Here is a 21,561-nt window from a genome sequence, read left to right as displayed (position 1 = left end):
TGTCTCTTTAAGCTGTTTTTTCTACTGTAGACATTGGGTGTTCATTTTAAAATACAAATCCATATTTCATCTGAATTGGCTTTTAGTATGAATTGCTTCCAAAACATCGGCTTCCCTATCTTCTTGTGTGTGTGTTTGGAAGGAGAAGATGGGTTAAATTCAGCCTGTACTTATCAAGATAATTAGTTCAGTCATCCAAGGAGCCCACCTTTTAGCCACAAAACATTGTGGTAAAGACATTACTGTGAGCTTCTTTATACTGAATTTCATTGGACCCTCCCATACGCTTTATGTAAGCCCTTTGGCATTTGTTTAGCTTGAATAGTCATGAATAAAAGAGCTTAGAGCTAGCTTTAAAGTACAGCCTCTGAAGTAGGCAAAAGAGGATTCAAATTGCCTTGTATACCCTGTTTTGTTTTCCTCCTCCATGTAGTTGAGCATTAATGTTTGGTACTGCAAAGCTTTGGCTTAAAATGGGGAGTCATTCAATAAGTAGCAACTGATTATTAGCTTATGTTTTTATATTTTAAGAATAAATATCTATGGCTTTTAATATACACAACTATGTCCTTTTTAGACTTACCATTGTATCTGATTTGGCATAAAGTAAGTTTTCTTTTAAGTATGTAAATGTTTGTTGGCACTATGCTTTCCTCTTGTGATAATTTTTTTAGATGGCTTTTAGAAGCCAGGCTTATCAGGTCTTTTTGATAGGAGTTTTGTGCACAACTCATTCAGCATTGTTCATGGCATTAACACATCACTGAACAAATTGCCCTCTTGCATATGCTAATCCTGTACTTAAAAGAACTCATTGTAACATGTTTTAATGCTTTAGCTGGAGGGGAGATGGGAATCAGAGGCATGTCAAATTGTGTCATGTGACCCAAAAATATTTAAAATGCCTTTTTTTCTTTGGGTCAACAGTTTGTACTTAGCATATCTGAATGAAAGTACCCTGGGTCATTTGTAGAAAAGATTAGTCTTTGCTCTTGTCTTTTGTGTGTGTATTGGCCTCAGTTTTGAAGTCCAAGACTGATTAAACAATGTGTTAGCTTTAATTTCACACTAATGGTGAATTTTATGTTGGCAGTGAAAATATTTGCTCTTTCAGCTTGCAGTAAATTCATTGAGGGCGTCCTGTTGACTAGGTTATTTACTCTGTAGCAAATTGTTATTGTTTTAAGATGTGGTGTTCATAAAGGTACATGCAATGGGTAGATCCTCCAAGCTTCATTTTGCTTTTGATATTTTAAAAATGAGATCCATCATTAGGTAATATTTTCAAATTTATAATTATGGTGTATAAATGCCATTGTGTGTTTGTGCGTGTATGTGAATAAATATAAAATACTATATGTTCATGAATAAACAATGTTTCTCCGAAAGTAAAACAATAAGGTCAGTTAAATTAAGTAGCCTAACAAATAGTTACTGACAACTGAAATAAACTTCTGATAGGTTGATCTATGCAAAAATTAAGCAAAGCATAAGCAAAATGTAAAACCCATGAATCTCTATAATTATAATTTACCTTAGAAGACTTTGATGAGTTGAATTAAATGGAATGAGAGTTTGGGAAGGTATTACATATCTAAAATGTCTATCACATCCAGTTTTGGTTGTCAGGAGTATATAAAGGAATTCAGAAAGGAATTTTTTGATTGACCTTGTTTTTTGTCTTCACAGAGTAATTCTCTGTTGGTACCGGACAGCCTGCGAAACACAGATAAACGCAGGAATGGTCCTGAATATTCCAATGACATCAAAAAAAGAAAGGTGGAGGATAAGGATTCCAGCCACTATGTAAGCAAATCTGTGTCAAATAAGTGATGAATTTATTTGCAGATATTTTGTGTGTGAGAAGTGAAATAATTGTAAAAAGCAGGGCAGATGGATTGATTTAAATTCAAGTGATTTAAATTACCTATTTTAATCATGATATAAATTGGTAAGCGGGCAACCTCATTTAAATAACAATTATGATCTGGTTTTGTGTTTATACTTTTCAGTTATTTTCCTAAAGAAGGTTAATTCTCATTGGTTAAAACATGTTAATTTGCAACTAAATATAGCATTATGCTAAATTTGGTGTTTGTTTTTGTTAAACAGGAGGATACACCACTTTTATTTAAACAATTATATAGATTAATTTACCTTTATTTGGATTCTTAATTTTTCTTAATTGTTCATTTTTGATTTATTGTGTTAGAAAATGTGAATAATGAATTCTTATTTACTAGGTGGTGGTTAATTTTTACTTATGATTTATGTCAAGCTCTATTTGGATGGAAATTCAATTAAAAGAGCACAAAAACGGCATACTAATTTTTAATTGGTTAAATTATCTTAAATGTGCTGCATACATAATATGAAAGTTTATCAAAACATTTTGCATTTAAAACTAATTTATTAAACAAACAAAGGGAGTATTATCTGTAGTTGCTGAATTGAACTGTTTGTTTCTGATCACCATGTTCTTAAGATTTAGAGCTAGTAGATCTCAGTCTCAACCCTAGTTTTCATTCATAGATTGGAAGAGGAAAGCAAGCTTTCCTGCATTTTCAACTGCCATTAGTTACTTAACTTTGAATGAACTAGTCACTGAACTGAAATAGTTGAATAAACTGAAATGAAGAAAATATTCTCTTTGCACTAGCAAATATGTACTGCTTAATATTATTTTTGTATTTAAATTACATGATTTTAATAAATTATAGTAAGTTTAGGCCTTACCACAGGTTGTCAGAAATTTAAAAAATCAGTCGTTTTTTATTTTAATTAAATATTTGTTTTTTATTTTTGTTTTTAATAAAACTATTCAAAATTAAATTTTAATCAGATTTTTTTTTAAATCCACCTTAGTTAATTGCTATATTTAAGGTTTTGTGTGGTTGTTGGCATAGCATGCTATATATAAGATGTAATGACTCAATAAGTTTAGCCTACTCCCAAGATTATTACTGTCATTGGATTTTAGGGAGCTGGTAGTGACTACTTCCAGGAGTCAGAAGCCTTCTAGGATTCAGAAGCAAGTTGTTTACTTCAGTTTCTTCCCCTTACGTGGCTTGCACGTGCCTGTGAGGGTACATCTACAAGGCAAGCAGAAACCTGTGGTGAAATCCATTCTCCTCCCTAACTTGAGATCCCTGAGCTCCAGCCTGAGCCCAAATGTCTACATGGCTATTTCTTAGCACTGTGGTGTGAGCCCCACAAGTCTGAGTCTGTAGAGTCTCTGAGACACACTGCCCTGGGTTTCTGCTTGTCGTGTACCCTAACAAGGTTATGTACTACTTACGCTGGATGAAATTACAAAATTTCTATGGAAAGCAGTGAAGAAATAAAATGTTTGCACAACTTGTGTGTTGTCTTTTGACCAGCTTTACTTACCCCACTGAGTTCCAAAGAACCAGCTGCAGATAAGGTCCTTGATCACATGAACTTCGACGGCAGGCACTGTCTGCAATGGCTTAGCCTTTCTCCATCTAACCTTCTTCCAAGGCTATGTATTAAAGATACGATTTAGGCCTTGTCTACACTAGGAAAATAAATCAATATAAAATACGTTGAGTTTCAGCCATTGCTATAATTACAACAGTGGCTGATGTGCACACTATTTTCCTTAGGTTGATGGAATGTGTCCTCACTAGAAGCACTTCCACCGACCTAAGGGATAGTGTGGGGAGCTGAGACCCATTGCCCAGCTCCTTGCGGGAGCCAACAGGCTCCAGGGCTGCCCCCACCCACACACTTCTTGGTCCCACCAGTCCCAGTCCCAGCTGGGAACTGCCAACATCTTGGGAAACCGGACAGCAGCTGCCCGCATCCCACCAGTTCCCAGCTGGTGGCTGGGCTCACAGCCTCCGGAGTCCCGGGGAGCCGGGCTCGCAGCCTCCTCTGCCTCTTCTATCAGAGCAGTGAAATTGACAAGTATGACAGCCCCTGCACCACTTTAAGGGAACATGTTGCCTTAGCCCTGCTGACAAAAGCCCGATGTCCCTCGTAGAGGTGGTTTTGTTTCCTCGGCGGGGAGGTGACTGTTGTGTACACCAGCAGTGTTCTCGACAAAGCTTTCTAGTGTAGACCGGGGCCTGGTCATGGAGGTCAGGGAAGTCAGCTGTCAGTGGCTAGAGCCAGGGCTGTGTGCACCCCCACCCCTGTGGTTGCTGCTGCAGCTGGGGCTAGGACTGGAGACGGCTGCACACTCCCCCTTGCCTGTGGCTTTGGCCGGGGGTGGGGCTGTGAGCCCCCTTTGTGGCTGCGGAAGCTGTGCACCCATCCCCCCTGCTGCTTCAGCCAGGGCTGGAGCCCGAGCTGTGTCCCCCTCCATAGTTATGATAGATAAGTCTGGCGGGAGCAGAATTAATGTAAATTTAATAGAAATAACAGTAATTTGAGAGGGAATGGAGATGTTTGTGACACAGAAGAACGGGGAGGACTGATCTGAACACTTTGTTAAAAGTGCAATGTGACACAATTGTATGGTGGCAAGACTATCCCGGATCTGTGGCTTCAGGCGTTAACTGCATTGCTGGTCACTCAAACCCAAGAAAATTAGATTCCACTGTAATTCTCAACATGTGTGGGTCTGGTTGGTCTCCTTCACTTGATCCCAAGGTTTCACCAGATGCCTGTGTTGATCAAAATGGGTGCAGTTTCATTCTCAGTGACACCTTTTTGACATTGAGGCTGCATCGGGGCAAATGTAGGCATATTGAGGTACCTTCCCTCTCCTGCTTAGCGTAGCCCTGTATTTCCAAAGTCTGTGATTTTCACCATCTTCTATCTTGTTTTGGTCCTGGGAACTTTTGACAAACTTTCCTACGTACTGAAATCTTTCAACTTACTTGTGTCCAGATGCTTGGCGTTTTGGGGGTATTAATCACCTCATTTATTCAATGGAGAACATGCTTAAACCATTGTCTGTTTCCTTGGGATATGCAATGCGAAACTGCTGATTTTGGGGAAAACAGGACAACTTATCTTTCCAGTAGTAGCAGGTGCAAGCATTAAGAAGGGAACTGGATTATAAGTAGACAAGCTAAATAATTTATTTTAAACCCCTTCTTTTAAAACAAGTTATTCCATTCTGGAACAGGCTCCATTTTTCAAAGATTTACTAGATTTCCAATTGCACACACATGGTTGCTGCTTTCCTGGAAGCAGCACTTTTAATGACAAGAAGGAGACATTTGTGTCTAGAAGGCAGAAATAAGTTGGTTATGGATATTGTGGGGTTGGAAATAGGACAGTAAATTCAAAATCTTTTCATTTAATTTCTGCTTTAAGCTGATATTATAAAGCTTTAAAATAGAAATTGGAATGGTCTCAAACTGGACTCTGGATTTATCCAGGAGACTTATCTTGGACTTAATCAGGAGAATCTTCTGAAACAAGTAGTACATATAGGAAAATTCTTTGAAAATCCTAGCCATTGTGCTTTACATCTTCAAAGCACTGTGCAAATATTAACTAATCCTACAACTCTCCTTTTACAGCTGGTAGGATTGAAACACGCAGGTGTTAAGCGTCACATGGGCCACACAGTGAATCGGTGGCAGACATGTTAGATACCCCGGTGATGGGTGATGTTAAAAGAATCTAAATAAAGCAAGGATTAGAATTTGAGATTTCAGTCTTCTAGCACTGCATGTAATCTATTAGATCCCATGGCCTCTCAAAGGATTCAGATCACTGAAATCTCAAGATAAAATTACCTGAGTATAGTGAACCATTTCTGATTTAGCCATTTTTCATCTTCATTTGTTCTCAAAAGACAATATTTACTATTAATGGTTGTTGCATCTAGTGTATTGGAGCAGCCCGCCCACAACACTCAGGAATGTCCTTAACCCACTCCTGCCCTCAGTATGCTTTTCACTGTCCTTGTGGTGACAGTTGCCTTCTTCCATCTACCCTGGTGACAGCAATTGGGTGAAGGGCATTGTAGCTTTTGAGTGACAGCAGACTCTCCATTCTAAGGGCCACTTTTGGGTCCTAAATGTATTTGAACTTCTGAAACTCTGCTCAGCTGCTGCCAGCAGAAGGGATGAGGAAGACTTGGTTGCTGTTGAACATTTTTTTTGCACCAGAGAGAGGAATGAGGAGGGGGCTCTTTTTTCCATGCAGTGGTTAGTGTGTGTGCGTGTGTGCGTGTGCACGTGCATAGCCCTAGTGACAGCTAATTGGGAATATTAGCTGATTTTTTTTTTTTTACAAAAGATGCAGCTTTCACAAATTCAAAATCTTGCACAGGAAAATTTTGATTGTGTCAAAGATTTCTGAGTTTCCATCAGGTGTCCCCTCTGCTGAAACCACCATGGTTCTTCTTTGAGTGCTTGCTCATGTCCATTCCCAATTAGGTGTGTGTGCACCATGTGCACCAGTGCCAGAAATTTTTACCCTAGTGGTATTCATAGGGCCGGCTCTAGTGCCCTCTGCAGTGGCCCTCATATGCACCAATATATAGGTGGGCCTCTTCCTCTCAGTTCCTTCTTACTGCCTGAGATGGTGCTGGAACGTTCTCTTGCTGCAGCAAGCTCTTCTTCCTAGTGGTTTTCTCATAGTTGCATAGGGTACATAGTTTGTTTGTGAATTTGTAAGTGTTAGTTTCTTAGAGAGAGTAGTTTGACGAATACAGCCCAGGGATGGGGCATGTCCAGATCTCCGAACTTCAAGCTATGCAAGAAACCTATGCCAAACAACGACCTTCACCAGAGCTGCCTGAAGTGCTTGGGGGAAACTCACATGCATGATAAGTGCAGAATCTGCAGAGGGTTCCGGCTTTGCTTGAAGAAAGGTGGGGATATTAGGCTGAGAGCACCCCTAATGGAGTTCACGCTTAGACTGGTCTCAGAGTCGAGCTGGTCGAAATCAGCACTGAGTATGTTGGCTTCAGTGCAAAGCGCCCACGGCACCGATCATCTCCGGTGCTGAAGAAGAAACCCAAGAAGGCACATGCCAAAAGAGGGCACTCACCAGCCCCAAGGAAGTACAAGAAGAGTGGGGGTGATCAGGCGAGACCCCTGTTGGGCCACTTGTCCCCACTGGGCCGTGAGGTGATCTCACCCATTTGGGCTCTGAGCCCTACCTGGACCCACCACCAATGGTCACCGGACCCACAATACTGGTCCCCAGAGGTGCACCATAGCCTCTCGGGCTCTCACCACCAGTCTCCGGACCTGCGGTATTGGTCTGCAGAGTTGCAGCACCGGTCCTCTGGTTTCCGGCGCAGATCCTCGAAGTCCCACCACTGGTCAGCGAGCCAATATAAGAAATTGAGGGATAAGAACCATCTGCTAGACATGTGGTCCCCCAGCTCCCTGCACCACTCTCTGGTACCGGAACATTTCCATTCCTGACACAGTGGGGAGAGGCAATCGACATTGGCACCACCATGGTCCCCAGGAGCAGGAACACCCAGAAAAAGCAGGCAAAGAAACTACACCTTTTTGGAAGAAAGGTGTATTCAACAGCAAGCTTGCAACTGCTCATATCAAACCAACAAGCTCTGTTGGGAAGATATGATTTTAATATCTGGCAGTCTTTGGCTAAGTTCACGGACTCCCTGCCTCAGGCCTCCCAGCAGCAATTCGAGGCTGTACTGGAGGAAGGGAAATTGGTGGCCAGGGCCTCCCTCCAAGCAGCCTCGGACACAGCAGACATGGCAGTCAAGACAATGGCGTCGGCAGTGTCTAGGAGATGGACATTGTGGCTTCAGTCATCCAATCTGTCATAAGAGGTCCAGCAGTCCATCCAGGAGCTCCCCTTTGATGGTGCAGCCCTATTTGCAGACCAGACAGATTTGAGACTGCATGGGCTAAAGGACTCCAAAGCCACTGTAGACTCTTTAGGTCTATACACCCCATCATATTCCAGGAGACACTTCAAACCCCAGCAGCTGCAGAGGTTCAGGGGCAAATCCCGAGGTGAACCCTACAAAAAGAAAAATGGGTTATTCTTTGGCCGTCTGTCATACTCAGTGATGACTGTGGGAGGAGGGAAATTTAGCACTTGTTAGCTAGGCGATGAGCAGTGAGTCCAGCATTTGAAATAAAGCCTCGGTGACAGTTTGGGCAGGAGAAATTGGAGAGCTGCTTGATATTATGTCATTGAAGATGGTGCAGCTGATACACTGCCTCTCTGTGCGCGTCAGCTGGTTGGATAGAATCCTACACTACAGAATTCCATTTACATTGGTCTCTGGCAACTTCTTTCCAGTTCTCTGCATTTAATATTTGCTTTTTTCAAGTTTCTTTTCAAAACATCCTTGTAGTGCAGCTTTTGCCCTCTATCATGTTTTCCTTCCTTGAGTTCACCACAGAGGAGAATCTTTGGGAGCTGATGATCCGGCATGCGGACAACATGACCTGTCCATCTCAGCTGCGCATCTATTATATAAGTGCCTCAACAGTACGATAGTTCTTCATCTTAGTTGCTGTAGTGCTGCTGTGCTGATACCGGAGACGTTTCAATAGTCTGTCAAACGCTTTGGATGCTGATTGAATGTGATATGCACCTTCTGAATTGGAGGTGTTATTGTTAGCAACTGTGCTTCCTAGATATATGAAGGTGTTGACACATTTAAGGGTTTCCCAATTGACAAGAACTTCAGGTATGTCATCACTGCGTACATTTTGTCTATTGGATGGTTGGTAAGAAGTTTAGTTTTACTGGTATTTATCTTTAATTCAAATTGTTTTGCTACTGACACAAAGCGAGTAGTTATCTCTTGGATGTTTCTGAGCGAATGAGCAACTAGTGCTGAATCATCTGCAAAGAGAAGTTCTCTAATGCATTCTTCACACGCCTTGGAACTGACACATAATCTACTCAAGCTGAATAGCTTCCCATCAGTTTTAGTGCAAATATAGATTTCTAAACTGAGGTTTTCTGACGTTGTGGTGAGGACGCCAGCTAAGAACATAAGTAAAAAGTATGTGAGCAGGGACCCAGCCATGTCTCACCAAGGTATATATCAAATGTCAGTAACATTTCCTGCCACAGAGACTCTACCAGTTATTCCATCATGAAATTCTTGTATTATTTGTATATTATTATAAACTAGGGGTTATAAAACATGCTACGGTCAACCCCCGGAACCACCCCCCCCCTCCCCCACGTAGGGCTTAAGCATTACCCTGTGGGAGGAAAACAGACCTTTTGAAAGTGTGCTTGGGGGCGACCTACCAGTCCTTACCCAGGATCCAGCCTCCCTGTTGTTTTCACACCACCTTGCACCCTTCCTCCCAGCCTGGACTACTGTAATATCAGACCAATGGGCACCAAATGCAGTAGCGGCTGGATACACCCTTCAGTTTATCTCACCTTCCCACCTCCCTACCCCATTCATCTTCAGGGACCCTTCTCATGAGCAACTTCTTACTCAGGAGGAGCAAGCCGTCCTACAGGTGGGCACTGTGGAGGAAGTTCCCCAAGAGTGGAGAAGGGAAGAGTTCTAATCCCATTATTTTCTGATCCCAAAGGCAAAAGGAAGCTTGCGGACCATCCTTGAACCTACGGGGCCTTAACAGGTATCTCAAGAAGTTGAAATTCCGTATGGTTTCTCTGCCTCCATCATTCCCTCCCTGGATCCGGGTGACTAGTATACTGCCCTCGATTTGAAAGACACATACTTCCATATCTCTATCTATTCGGGCCACAGAAGATTCCTACGGTTCATGGTCAGAAAGCAGTACTATCAGTTCACGGTGCTTCCCTTTGGTCTGTCAGTTGCACCGCGCATATTCACCAAGTGCATGGTGGTAGTTGTGCCTTACCTCAGACATCAGGGTATTCAGTTCTTCTTATTACCTGAACAACTGGCTCATCAAGGGATGATCAAAGATGTAAGTCCAACACAGCATTAGGGTCGTCCGAGCCACCTGTCAAGTGCTAGGCCTGTTAATAAATGAACAAAAATCAACACTGGTACCAGTGCAGAAAATAGAATTCATTGGAGCAGTCCTACCGGAGGTGAAGTTCTTGGCCATATTTGAACTCATAACTCACATTTCAACAGACCTACTCACCACAGCGAGGATGTGCCTCAAGTTACTGGGTCATATGGCGGCCTGCACCTATGTGGTCCAGCACACTGTTACACCTCAGGCTTCTACAAATGTGGCTGGCAATGGTATATTAACTAATCAGACAGCACTTAGACGTGGTTTTCATGATCCCTCCACCGATACTTATCTCACTATCATGGTGGACAAAACTGTATCACATATCAAAGGGAGTCCCCTTCGCAGCCCCGCAGCTGACATTCTCTGGTATCAGATCTAGGGTGGGGAGTCCACCTTGGCACCCTCAGGACCCAGGGCCTCTGGGCCAAGGAGGAGCTGGCATTGCACATAAATGTCAGGGAGCTCAGAGCAATCCAATTGACCTGCGAGGTGTTCCTTCTCCAGTTGTCTGGCAAGGTGGTTCAGATATTGACGGACAATACGGCATTGATGTACTATATCAACAGACAGGGAGGAGCTAGGTCCACAGGCTTTTTTCAAGAGGACCTCTGTCTATGGGGCTTCTGCATCGATCACAACATCCACTTAGAGGCTGTGTACCTCCCATGGGTCAGGAACACATTGGCAGATCACCTCAGAAGATCCTTTTCATCTTGCCATGAGTGGCCCTTGCACCTGGGAGTTGCCAAATCCATCTTCCAGAGGTGGGGTACTCCCCAAGTAGACCTCTTTGCCACCAGGCAGAACAGGAAGTGTCATTGTTTCTGTTCCCTACAAGGTCTCAACAGTGGCTCACTTTCAGATGCCTTTCTTCTACCATGGTCAACGACCGCATGTATGCCTTCCCACCAATACCCCTCATACACATATGATCATAAAGATCAAGAGGGACAAGTCATGAGTCATCCTGATAGCCCCAGCATGGCCGCACCATCATTGGTATGGGTTGCTACTAGATATACCAGTGGTCCTCCAACCCCCAGGCACTCCCGTCTTAACCAGCCGTGATCTCACAAGACCATGGTTGACTGCTGCACCCAAACCTAACCTCACTGCACCTGATGATGTAGATGCTCATGGCTAAGCCTGGAAGAATAGGTGTGCTTCACATAGGTCCCACAGGCCCTGTTGGGAAGCAGGAAACCTTCAACCAGAGCCTCATACCTAGCCAAGTGGAAATGCTTCACCTTCTGGGCATCTCATCGGAATATCTTCCCGACAAAATAGTCTATCCAAGCCATTTTAAAGTACCTGCTCCACTTAAACCAGGAAGGTTTGGCCTTTTCATCGATTAAGGTACATCTGGTGGCCATATCAGCCTTTCACCCTTCTATCCAAGACAGAAGAATCTTCTTGCATGAGATGACAGTCAGATTCTCCGAAGGCCTGGAGAGGCTCTCTCCACTTATTCCTCAGTGGGACCTCAAGACTCACTGGATATCCCCTTTTGAGCCTTTAGCATCTTGCTCTCTCCTTCATCTATCTTGTAAGGTCACGTTCTTAGTGGCAGTTACTTCAGCAAGGCGAGTCGTGGAGATCAAGGCCCTGACTGCTGAACCTCCTTACACAGTGTTCTACAAGGACAGGGTCCAACTACATCCTAACCCGGCTTTCTTGCCAAAGGTGATATCACAATTTCGTGTCAACCAGGTGATCTTTCCGCTGGTTTTCTTCCCAGCGCCCCACAACTCCCACAAAGAAAGGTGTCCTCATACTCTGTCAGGAGAGCTCTCGCATTCTACATCAATAGGATTAAGCTTTTCCGCAGAACCATAGAACTCTTCATCATGGTTGCCGAACGGATGAAAGGGCTGCTGGTGTCATTCCAGAGGATCGTCCTGGATCACTGCCTGCATCCGAACCTGCTATGAGCAGGTGGGGGGCTCATGTCTCTGGCTTTACTGACTGCCCACTCTACAAGGGCCCAGGCATCATTAGCGGCCTTCCTAGCTCAGGTCCCAATACAGGATATATATATATGGAGAGAGCCGCAACCTGGTCTTCAGTTCATGCCTTTGCGACCCATTACGCCATCACTCAACAGGCCTGAGACGATGCGGGCTTTGGCAGAGCGGTGTTGCAGACAGCACACCCACGAACACCTGCCCATCTCCAGAGGTACTGCTGGTGAGTGGAATAGACATGAGCAAGCACTTGAAGAAGAAAGAATGGTTACTTATCTTTGTAACTGTTCTTCGAGATGTATTGCTCGTGTCCATTCCACATCCCACCCTCCTTTCCCTCAGTCAGAGTTTTGGCAATAAGGAACTGAGAGAGGGGGGGCCGGCAGTGCCCTGTATACTGGCGCATATGCGCACCACTGCTGAGGGCACTAGAGCTGGTCCTATAGACACCCACTAGGGGAAAAATTTCTGGCTCTGGTGCCTGTGGTGCGCACAAACCTAATTGAGAATGGACATGAGCAGCACATCTCGTAGAACAACAGTTATGGAAGTAAGTAACCATTTTTGCTTCATGGGAGTCGTGACCACAGTGCATCAGTGGGTGTCTGCCCATAAAGGAGATTGGGGATGTGAGGTATCTGGCAGCTCCCAGGTGGTACTGTGGCATATTGGGCAAAAACAGATTAATGTTGAACTGAGCAGAAATGTAACACTTTTGTTTGGGAATATCAGATTGTTTTGATCAGAAATGTTGAAATGAAATGTTTGAATATTTCTATATCAAATTTTTCAGAATTTTCTGGTCCATAAAAAAAAAAAAGTGTCATATTTTGGCTTGATTTGAAATGAAAACAAATTTCAAAAGATTTGAATTTCCCATAGGACAGAAATTCCGATTTTCAGCCAGCTCTAGTAACAGACACTGTACAAGATTAACACACAGATCATCAAAAGGGATACACTTTGCCAGAGGGGCATTGGTATCTTTGGTATTGAGAATATTAATTAGCATATAATGGTAACAATGAGAGCAGTTAAGGATGTCCTTTTTTCTTGGAGTGTAAACAGTCGCCAGACTGGCCATACCTCATTTGTATTTTATAGTTAAATAAAAATATTCTTTCAAATTTCAAAAATATAATTTGAAGCTAAAAGGCAAAAAGGCTGTGCTCCTATTTTCATCAAACTTGTATATTTGCCCTATCATTTATAAAAGTGGCAAAGGGCTGTAATGATGTGGCTCTCCTCTTTCTGTCTCTGTCTAATTTGGGTAAGACAGCAATAAGTTTAATATTCACATTGTGAATACAACAGGTGCTTTTGTTTTTTCCCATGTTCTTCAAGTGTATTAAATGGAATTAACAATTTTTTTTCTAGGACAGTGATGGGGACAAAAGTGACGATAACTTGGTTGTAGATGTATCCAATGAGGTAACTTAGTTTTCATTTTTGCATTTTTAACATTTGTCCAAGTGCTAAAGGAAAAATTCACTATCATCTAAATGTATGTAAAAAAAAATGCTTGACTTTTTTTAAACGAATATTGTAATTAACCTGAAAAACTTTAAAATTTAATTCTTGTTGGCTGTGATATTACAGGACAGAGCAAACTGGGCTGTCTCATCTACTCCCCCTTACACTGGTTCACACACATCTCAGCTCGCTCAGTTGCATTCCAACATTTCACAGCTGCTTTCATCATGACTGCCTCTGTGTGGTGGGGGAGAGTTAAGAAGGGAATGTATGTACAGGACAGGGGTTGATGGGGCAATGTTTTTAAATCAAAATGTCTTTGGTGGGGATGGAGGTGGAACATAACACAAAATGATCACTGTGAAGGTAGCATTTGATGCAGTGCAGGGTTGAAGCAAGCTGAGAATTGAGAAGCAGCCAGAGATGTTCACAGAATTTCCTAGGGAGAATAACCCTTTAAGAAGACCCTACCATTCTTCAGGAAAGAGAATCTTGGCAGCAGCAGTTCCTGCCAGCAGCACCACGGTGGAGGGGGCTAGTCAACTCTCTTCTCCCCCTCTTTTATCTTCTGCAGAGACAAGACTTGAGGCACATGGGGTGCCATCAGTCCTCTTCTCTTACTCCTATCTGCCTTCTAACAGCACTGGGAGGCAGGGCCTTTACCATTCCATGGTCCCAGCCGATAACAGCTCTGTCAGCTCTTTGATTGGGTTGCGTGGTGGAAAGTGGGTATCCAAGTAGGGATGCTAGGGAAGTGTCCTTAGAAGCCCAGACCACAGCAGCATCTGAGCTTATGGTACAGAATTAATCAATGGACTTTCTGCTCTCTTGCACCTGATACCAGCTGCAATGACCCTACCCCACAGGAGAGCAGCAGCAGAGTGTGGGAGAACCACTGGAGCCCTGATAGCTGGAGCCCTGCATGGATAAAAATAGGTGGATCTACATCTGATTCACATCCGCTGGAATAAACTTTTACCTGACCCGCAGTGCTCTCTCCTTCTTTTAGATTTAACCGCATCTGCTCAGCTGCTCTTTTGGAGCCAGGAGCCCTCCATCAACTGTTGAGCCTCTGTCACCCCAAACAGCAGATAAGCCCTGCCTGCCTAACAGCTGCTCAGATGTTAAGCCCTGCCAGCAGCCTAAGAGCTGATCAACTGTTTGCTGCACCCCTGGCTGGCAGTTGCTCCAGCCCTGCCCCAGAAGTCACAGAGGTCCCAACCTCCGTGACCCTCCGATCTGTGATCCACAAGAAATGGTCCGCAAATATCTGCATCCGTGGATACAAAGTGGATATCTGTGGATTTGCAGGTGTCTACTGATGGCTTTGCGGCCTTTGCATAGGGCAGGCAGGAGGGGGAAGGGTTTGCTACATAGAGTGGCGATATGGACAGTCTGTATAGAAGGGGGAAAACAATAGCTAATACATACTCTGTGTGCCATGAGCTCAGGGTCATCTCCTCTGAGGATGAGGATAAGCAAAGTAGGTTATGGTAGGACAAGAAGTTTTTTAAAATGTTTACATTATTCAGAACTATCAAGCTGCGGACACTATGAAACTGCATAATTTTATTACTGTTACTCTTGTCCTCCCTTCCCTCTCACTGTTTGTCACACACTTGTCAAATCTTATCTGTAATTAGATTGTAAGCTCCTCTTTATATATTAAAGAAAAAATTTCCATGTTATTATTTAAAACTCACATGGAAAACTAATTGGATTTATTTTAATCAGTGGGCTAAATGCCCCTGTTTGCCAGACGAAGAGGAGACATTGTCACAGAGAAATAAATAAAAACTAATATTTAAAAAAAAAATTTATACGTATCTATTTAAAACCTTCAAGTTTTTTGGTGTTGATAATTCTTTGGCAGTGCTTTGTACAAGCCCATAGCCATAATAGATTTTTCTGCTTTCCCTCTCCTACCCTCCCATTTAAATTTTTGTTTTGTTTTGTTTTTTATTACTATTATTATTATAGGATCCTTCATCGCCACGGGCAAGTCCTGCACACTCGCCACGTGAGAATGGCATAGATAAAAACCGTCTGCTGAAAAAAGATGCTTCTAGCAGTCCAGCATCCACAGCCTCCTCAGGAAGTTCCACTTCCTTGAAATCCAAAGAAATGAGTTTGGTGAGTATTAAAAGCAGTCTGTAGCCCAGAGGAAATACCTATCTATTTCTCACATGCATGATCTAACTACAAATTACTGTGCATAGTAGCTTGCTTATTGGCAGTGGTTGTCTGATTTTATGCACTTGAGGTTGAAGCACATTCTTGTTCCCCTAGACCTTATAGTACTATGCAACCCTCTTCTTTGCTGAGAAAAACTTCTACTTCACACTGATCTTTCCTATTCACTTATAGCTAATGGTTTTCAAATTTACTATATGATGTAAACGGTTCACCTTAAACAGCATTTTCTTTTTGGAGCTGAATAACTTACATTTATTTTCCACTACAGACGAAACATACGCACTCAGATCTTTAAAAAGTTCTGCAGAATCAGGGTTGCATTCTTCTAAATAGGCTATTTTACTTTTTTTTTTTAAATTTCCATTCTGTCCATGTCCATTCTGTCCATTCTGATTCAGGTGTGTGTGCATGTCACATGCACTGGTGTCTGAAGTTTTTCCCTTAGTGGTACCCATAGGGCTGGCTCTAGCGCAGTCTGCAGCGGCACGCATATACACTCGTATATAGGGTGCTGCTGGCCCCCTTCCCTTCCAGTTCCTTCTTATTTCCTGCCTGTGATGTGCTGAAACAACTCTCTTGCTCTCGCAAGTCTGTTTTCCTAGTGGTTTCTAGCTTTCCTAGTATATATAGTTTAAAGTAGGTTGTTTAGTAGTTACTCCGTTAGTTAATAAGTAAGGTCCCAGGGTCAGGGCATATCCCGTTCACTGGGGTTTAAGCCCTACTCATCTTCCAAAAAGCCTATGCCACTGAGCGACCTGCATCAGAGCTGTTTAAGGTGCTTGGGAGAAGCTCACATCTCCATGAAGTGTAAGATCTGTAGGAGCTTTTGCCTGAGAACTAAGGAGGACCGGGACATAAGACTTAAAGCCCTTCTGATGGAGGTGGTGCTCAGACCGGTGTCGGAGCCAAGATTGGACTCTGGACCGAGTACCAAGGCATCGTTAAAAAGCACTCATCTGGTGTTGGAGTCTACCAGCGTTGCTCGACATCCCCGGTGCCGAAGAAATGCCAAAAGAAGGTACACTTAGAGAGGGAGCGCTCATCGGCACCAAAGCCAGCTAAGAAAACTTCAGGAAAGCCGGAGTCAGCTTGGAAAGGGTCTCTGCACGGATGGGCATCGAGCCCAGCACCTGTATCACTGCTGACTCCAGGGAATGGTAGAGGCCCGCACCACCTATTGGTCCCTTCCATGCCTGAGGCATTCCACGTGATGAAGGAACTGTTGGCCATGACGATGCTGCCTATGCATGGACGACACCCCAGCCAGGGACTTATTGAAAGGGACACCAACATCAGCACAACAGCCTCGTCCCCCATCAGCTGGTTGCTGTTTGTCAACCTCGAGACACTCTTTGGGTTCTCTGCACTGGTCGCTGGTGAAGTCTCCTATACAGGTTATCCTGGACTATTTCCTGCATTTAAAGCAGGAAGGCTTACTCTTGTCCGTAAAAGTTCGTCTGGCAGCAATATCGACGTTTCACCCACCGATACAGGGAAAATCAGTTTTCTCCCATGAGATGACGACTAGAGTCCTCGAAGGACTGGAAAAGCTCTTCCCTGAGATTAGAGAGCCAGTTCCCCAGTGGGACTTGAACCTTGTCCTGTCGCGGTTCACTGCTCCACCTTTCGAACCGTTGGCCTCCTGCTCGCTCACACATTTGTCCTGGAAGGTGGCTTTTCTAGTAGCAATCCCTTCCGCACACAGAGTCTCAGAGCCGTCTTATACGGTGTTCTTCAAGGACAAGGTCCAGCTCCGCCCTCATCCTGCGTTTCTCCCGAAGGTCATTTCCCACTTTCATGTTAAGCAGGACATCTTCCTGCTTGTATTCTGCCTGAAGTTTTGCCGCTCTAGTGAAGAGAAGTGCCTCGCTCGATGTAAGCAGGGCTCTAGCCTTCTACGTCGATAGGACCAGACCATTCTGCCGCTCCATGCAACTCTTCATAGCGGTTGCTGACAGGATGAAGGGCAAACTGGTCTCCTCACAGTAAATCTTGTCCTGGATTACAGCCTGCATTCGCACCTGTTATGAACAAGCCCGAGTTGTGCCTCCAGCATCCCTGTCCGTCCATTCCACAACAGCCCAGGTGTCTTCGGCGGCTTTCCTGGCATGTGTCTATTCAGGATATTTGTCGGGCTGCTACGTGTCCATACACACCACCATGTCCCACTATGCCATCATGCAGCAAGCTCGGGAGGATGAGGGATTCGGCAGAGCGGTACTGTAATCTTCATGGCCATGAACTCCTGCCCACCTCTAGAGACACAGCTGGTGAGTCACCTAAATCAGAATGGACATGAGCAAGCACTCGAAGAAGAAAGAACGGTTACTTACCTCGTAACTGTTGTTGTTCGAGTTACTAACCTCATAACTGTGGTTGCTGTTATTCGAGATGTTGCTCATGTCCATTCCACAACCCACCCTCCATCCCCTCTGTCAGAGTTCTGGCAAGAAGGAACTGGAAGGAGGGGGGCTGGCATTGCTCTATATACGAGCGCATACGTGTGCTGCTACAGAGGATGCTAGAACCGCCCCATGGTACCACTAGGAGAAAAACTTCTAGCACCGGTGCATGTGGTGCGCGCGCACACCTAAATCAGAATGGACATGAACAACACATCTCGAAGAAACAGTTACAAGGTAAGTAACCATTCTTTATAGTGGTACATCTTATTAAATTGCTTTATTTTAGGAGATTATGAATTAAGTGTCATTTCTTCTTTTGGATTTAACCATTTGTCTAATGTCCCAGATTTATCTAATCTTTGAGATACTGATTTTAGACTGAAAGAATTTGGTGATATGTAGAATTTTATCCTGAAAGAAAAATTATATCAGACATTTTTAGTGCCTATGGATTAAGGAAAAAATGACCTTCTGCATTTTTTGCTTGTTTAATTTTGGCAGGAATAGGAAAGGTCAACATTTCTCGCTCACAAGTTAATGCTGTCAACATTGTGTGGATTTATGAAAATTGGCTGAGGGAATAGGTATTGGGTGCCCAATGGCCCAGCTGCTGTTGTGATAAATTGTGTAATATGGCCTGGATTAAAAATAATACTCATTTAATTTGTTTAATGATACCAGCATGAAAAAGCCAGCACGCCTGTTCTGAAATCCAGCACGCCGACTCCTCGAAGTGATGTGCCAACTCCGGGCACTAGTGGTACTCCAGGACTTCGTCCAGGCCTTGGCAAACCTCCAACAATGGACCCTCTGGTTAACCAAGCTGGTAATGCATTGCTTTTCATGTGCTTTTCTTAGTCTTTCATTAATCTTTTATTTATGTAATTATCTGTGAATACTAAATAAATGTATTACTTCATTCTTTATGCTGTTGAAGAGGTTTGATAAGAAACAGATGTTCAGACTTAGCTTTCAGCAATCTGCAGTACAGTCTTTCTGAATGACTGTTTACATTTGTTTTTATCTTCTTTCCAAATCTAAACTACAGAATGACTTCTCTAAAGTTTCTGATAATTATTCTGAATGCAAGCTCCTTCCTAGCCCATTATCCTGTGTTTGAGGTAACTAATATTTGCTGAAATGTAAACCCTGACAAATTGAGAGCAATACTTATCTTTTGCTGTTCAGTCTTCAGATGTCAGTGTTCTAAACAATACCCCACATCCTTATTGCAGGAATTAGAGAAAGGCCAACTAACATGAACAGGGAATGAACAAATGTGGAGGAGTAAAATTTGAAGGAAGGAATGGGTAATGATGTTTAGGAATTATTAAAAGTAATTAGAAAAGGTATGCATATATGAGCTCTCATTTACACAAAGCTAGGATGAACGGTGACGAAGAGCCTAGTTCAGAATACCTGGCAACATTAAAAAGGACTGTGGATAGAGGGGAAGACTAGGCATTGCGGAAGAAATATCCATCTGGAATGACAGTGTTTTCTTCCCTGTGTGCAGAAAAATAGAAAGAAAGTTACTTGAATTCAAAATAAATACATTATTTCATTGGACTGCAGCTGCTGGCTTGAGGACACCCTTGGCGGTATCGGGGCCATACCCTGGTCCATTTGGAATGGTACCTCATGCTGGTATGAATGGAGAGTTGACCAGTCCAGGGGCAGCTTATGCCAGTCTGCACAACATGTCCCCGCAGATGAGTGCTGCTGCTGCTGCTGCTGCCGTGGTTGCCTATGGACGATCTCCTATGGTAGGCCACACACTGCTCGCTGTCTCAGTAGGATGGGGTTCGCTTCCCTGCGAGAAGCTACATGCTTCATTTAGCATTGTCAAACTCCCAGGCCATAACTACGCCAGAGGCTTGACTGCTTCACTGTACGTTTCACTTTGCGACATGGCTAGAGAAACAAACTCGTGCCTTGAAAACAAAGCATCTCAGTGTATTTATGTATGTTTCGGTTTTTGTTAGCCTTCATCAATGCTTTGGTTCATTAAGAAATACCAAACTGTTTTTTATTTATTTTTTGAATAAAAAGGTAGTGTTGGAAGCTACAAAGCACTTCATTGGTTCTCTGTACATCTGTTTTTCTCCTACTGGAGCAGATTTGTACACTTTACAGACATCCTAAATTAATCTTGCTGCACATAGAAGGCTTTTTCTCCACTTTTCTGTGCTTGTAGTTTTATTTTTTATGAAAATAAAAATTTGAAGTTGGTTGGTGTCTTTTTTTCTTTTTTTTTTTTTTAAATGGCTCTGTGGCATGAAAAGTTAGACTATTCCCTATACCTAGCAACCGTACAAATAAAGTGCTCTTTAGTCACCACTATCATAAGTAGGGGCCCAGTTCTGCAAACATTTAAGCATATGGGTAGCTTTAAGCACACAAGTAGTCCCAGTGAATTAATTGGGATTATTCATAACTAAAGGTATGTGTGTAAGTATTTGCAAGATATGTGAGACTTGGTGCTATATGCTCAAAAGTCTAGAATGAGGCTAATCTTTTTGACTGGAAAACAGGTCAGTTTTCTTGAACAGGAAGGATGGAAATCATAAACGGCACATACATGTCTTTAAAACTACATGCATGATGGTTTTAAGTTATGGATATCATTTCAGAGGATGAACTTGAATGCACTTTGGTCCATATTTGTTGTACGGATTGCTTGATGAATGTGTTTATGCTAAATGAATTAATATAATAAGATTTAAAATGCTAGGAAATCCTAAAGCAGCACGTAATGTATTAAGCATATCATTATTGTCACATTTAAGCTCTTACTATCATGTACATCTACTAGTTCAATATTTGAATGTGAACAGTGGAAAATGTAAAAATAAATCTCTTGGGGGTGTCTCTAATGCATTCCTTTAAGAAACATTTGCATTTCTGAAATGCTCTACACTATATTTTTTTTAATACGTAAAATGAGTTGGGGATGAAGGAGGAGAGTTTTGTTTTCTCATTCAACAGGCTTGAGATTTACTCATTTTTCATTATCAGGTTGGATTTGATCCTCCTCCTCACATGAGAGTACCTGGAATACCTCCAAATCTAGCTGGAATCCCGGGGGGGAAACCGTAAGTAACTTTTAACGCCTTAGTAAAGTCTGAAACAGCAAGAGCACTTAGTTATCTTATGTCAGCAAACAAGACTTCCAAATAGAATGATATCTTGGGTGTTTCGAAAGATATTGCTGTTGTCCTTTCCTAATAAAGAGTATTTCTTATAAATCTCATCTGGCAGCTGTCTTCTTAATCACATATGTGAACATTTAGTTATTTCTGGAGAGAAGCTGTTGGTTGGATACATCCCTGAGTTTCCTTTCTCAAGCTTTGCCATTGAACTAGAGGTAGCTAGGGGAGTTGGAAATTAGTAGCGCTCACCAGAAAAAATAAGTTGTTTTGACCTTTTATATTTAAAACACATGAAGCTGTCTTTCAGCCAATACAAATAGTGGGTGCATATCACTTCCTCTTATTTTGGTAGATATTTTTGCAGGAGTTAAGATCTGATGAAATCACTGCATCTCAAGCTTCAGAAATTTAGGTGGCACTTAATGGGGCTGATAAGTACTTACTTCAGCAAATGGTACATAAC

At 42.8% G+C, this 21,561-nt stretch overlaps 1 protein-coding gene across 3 annotated transcripts in view; it reads left to right on the top strand.

Annotated features, from left to right (window-relative positions):
* The window catches only part of LOC137166881 (transducin-like enhancer protein 1), a 99,837-nt gene that overhangs the window by 55,620 nt on the left and 22,656 nt on the right, over window positions 1–21,561 (top strand). For all 3 annotated transcript variants that reach the window (XM_067568779.1, XM_067568776.1, XM_067568777.1), the window contains 6 exons: window positions 1,690–1,806; window positions 13,250–13,303; window positions 15,326–15,478; window positions 18,628–18,772; window positions 19,522–19,712; window positions 20,965–21,041. In XM_067568779.1, the coding sequence (XP_067424880.1) occupies window positions 1,690–1,806; window positions 13,250–13,303; window positions 15,326–15,478; window positions 18,628–18,772; window positions 19,522–19,712; window positions 20,965–21,041 (737 nt within the window). The remainder of the gene's footprint in view (window positions 1–1,689; window positions 1,807–13,249; window positions 13,304–15,325; window positions 15,479–18,627; window positions 18,773–19,521; window positions 19,713–20,964; window positions 21,042–21,561) is intronic.

The sequence above is a fragment of the Emydura macquarii genome, unplaced genomic scaffold (assembly GCF_026122565.2).
Source record: "Emydura macquarii macquarii isolate MOO-44397 ecotype Brisbane River unplaced genomic scaffold, CSIRO-AGI_Emac_v2 contig_2897, whole genome shotgun sequence".
NCBI lineage: Eukaryota > Metazoa > Chordata > Testudines > Chelidae > Emydura > Emydura macquarii.
The sequence above is the reverse complement of the archived record's forward strand: the minus strand, read 5'-3'. Positions and strand labels throughout refer to the sequence as shown.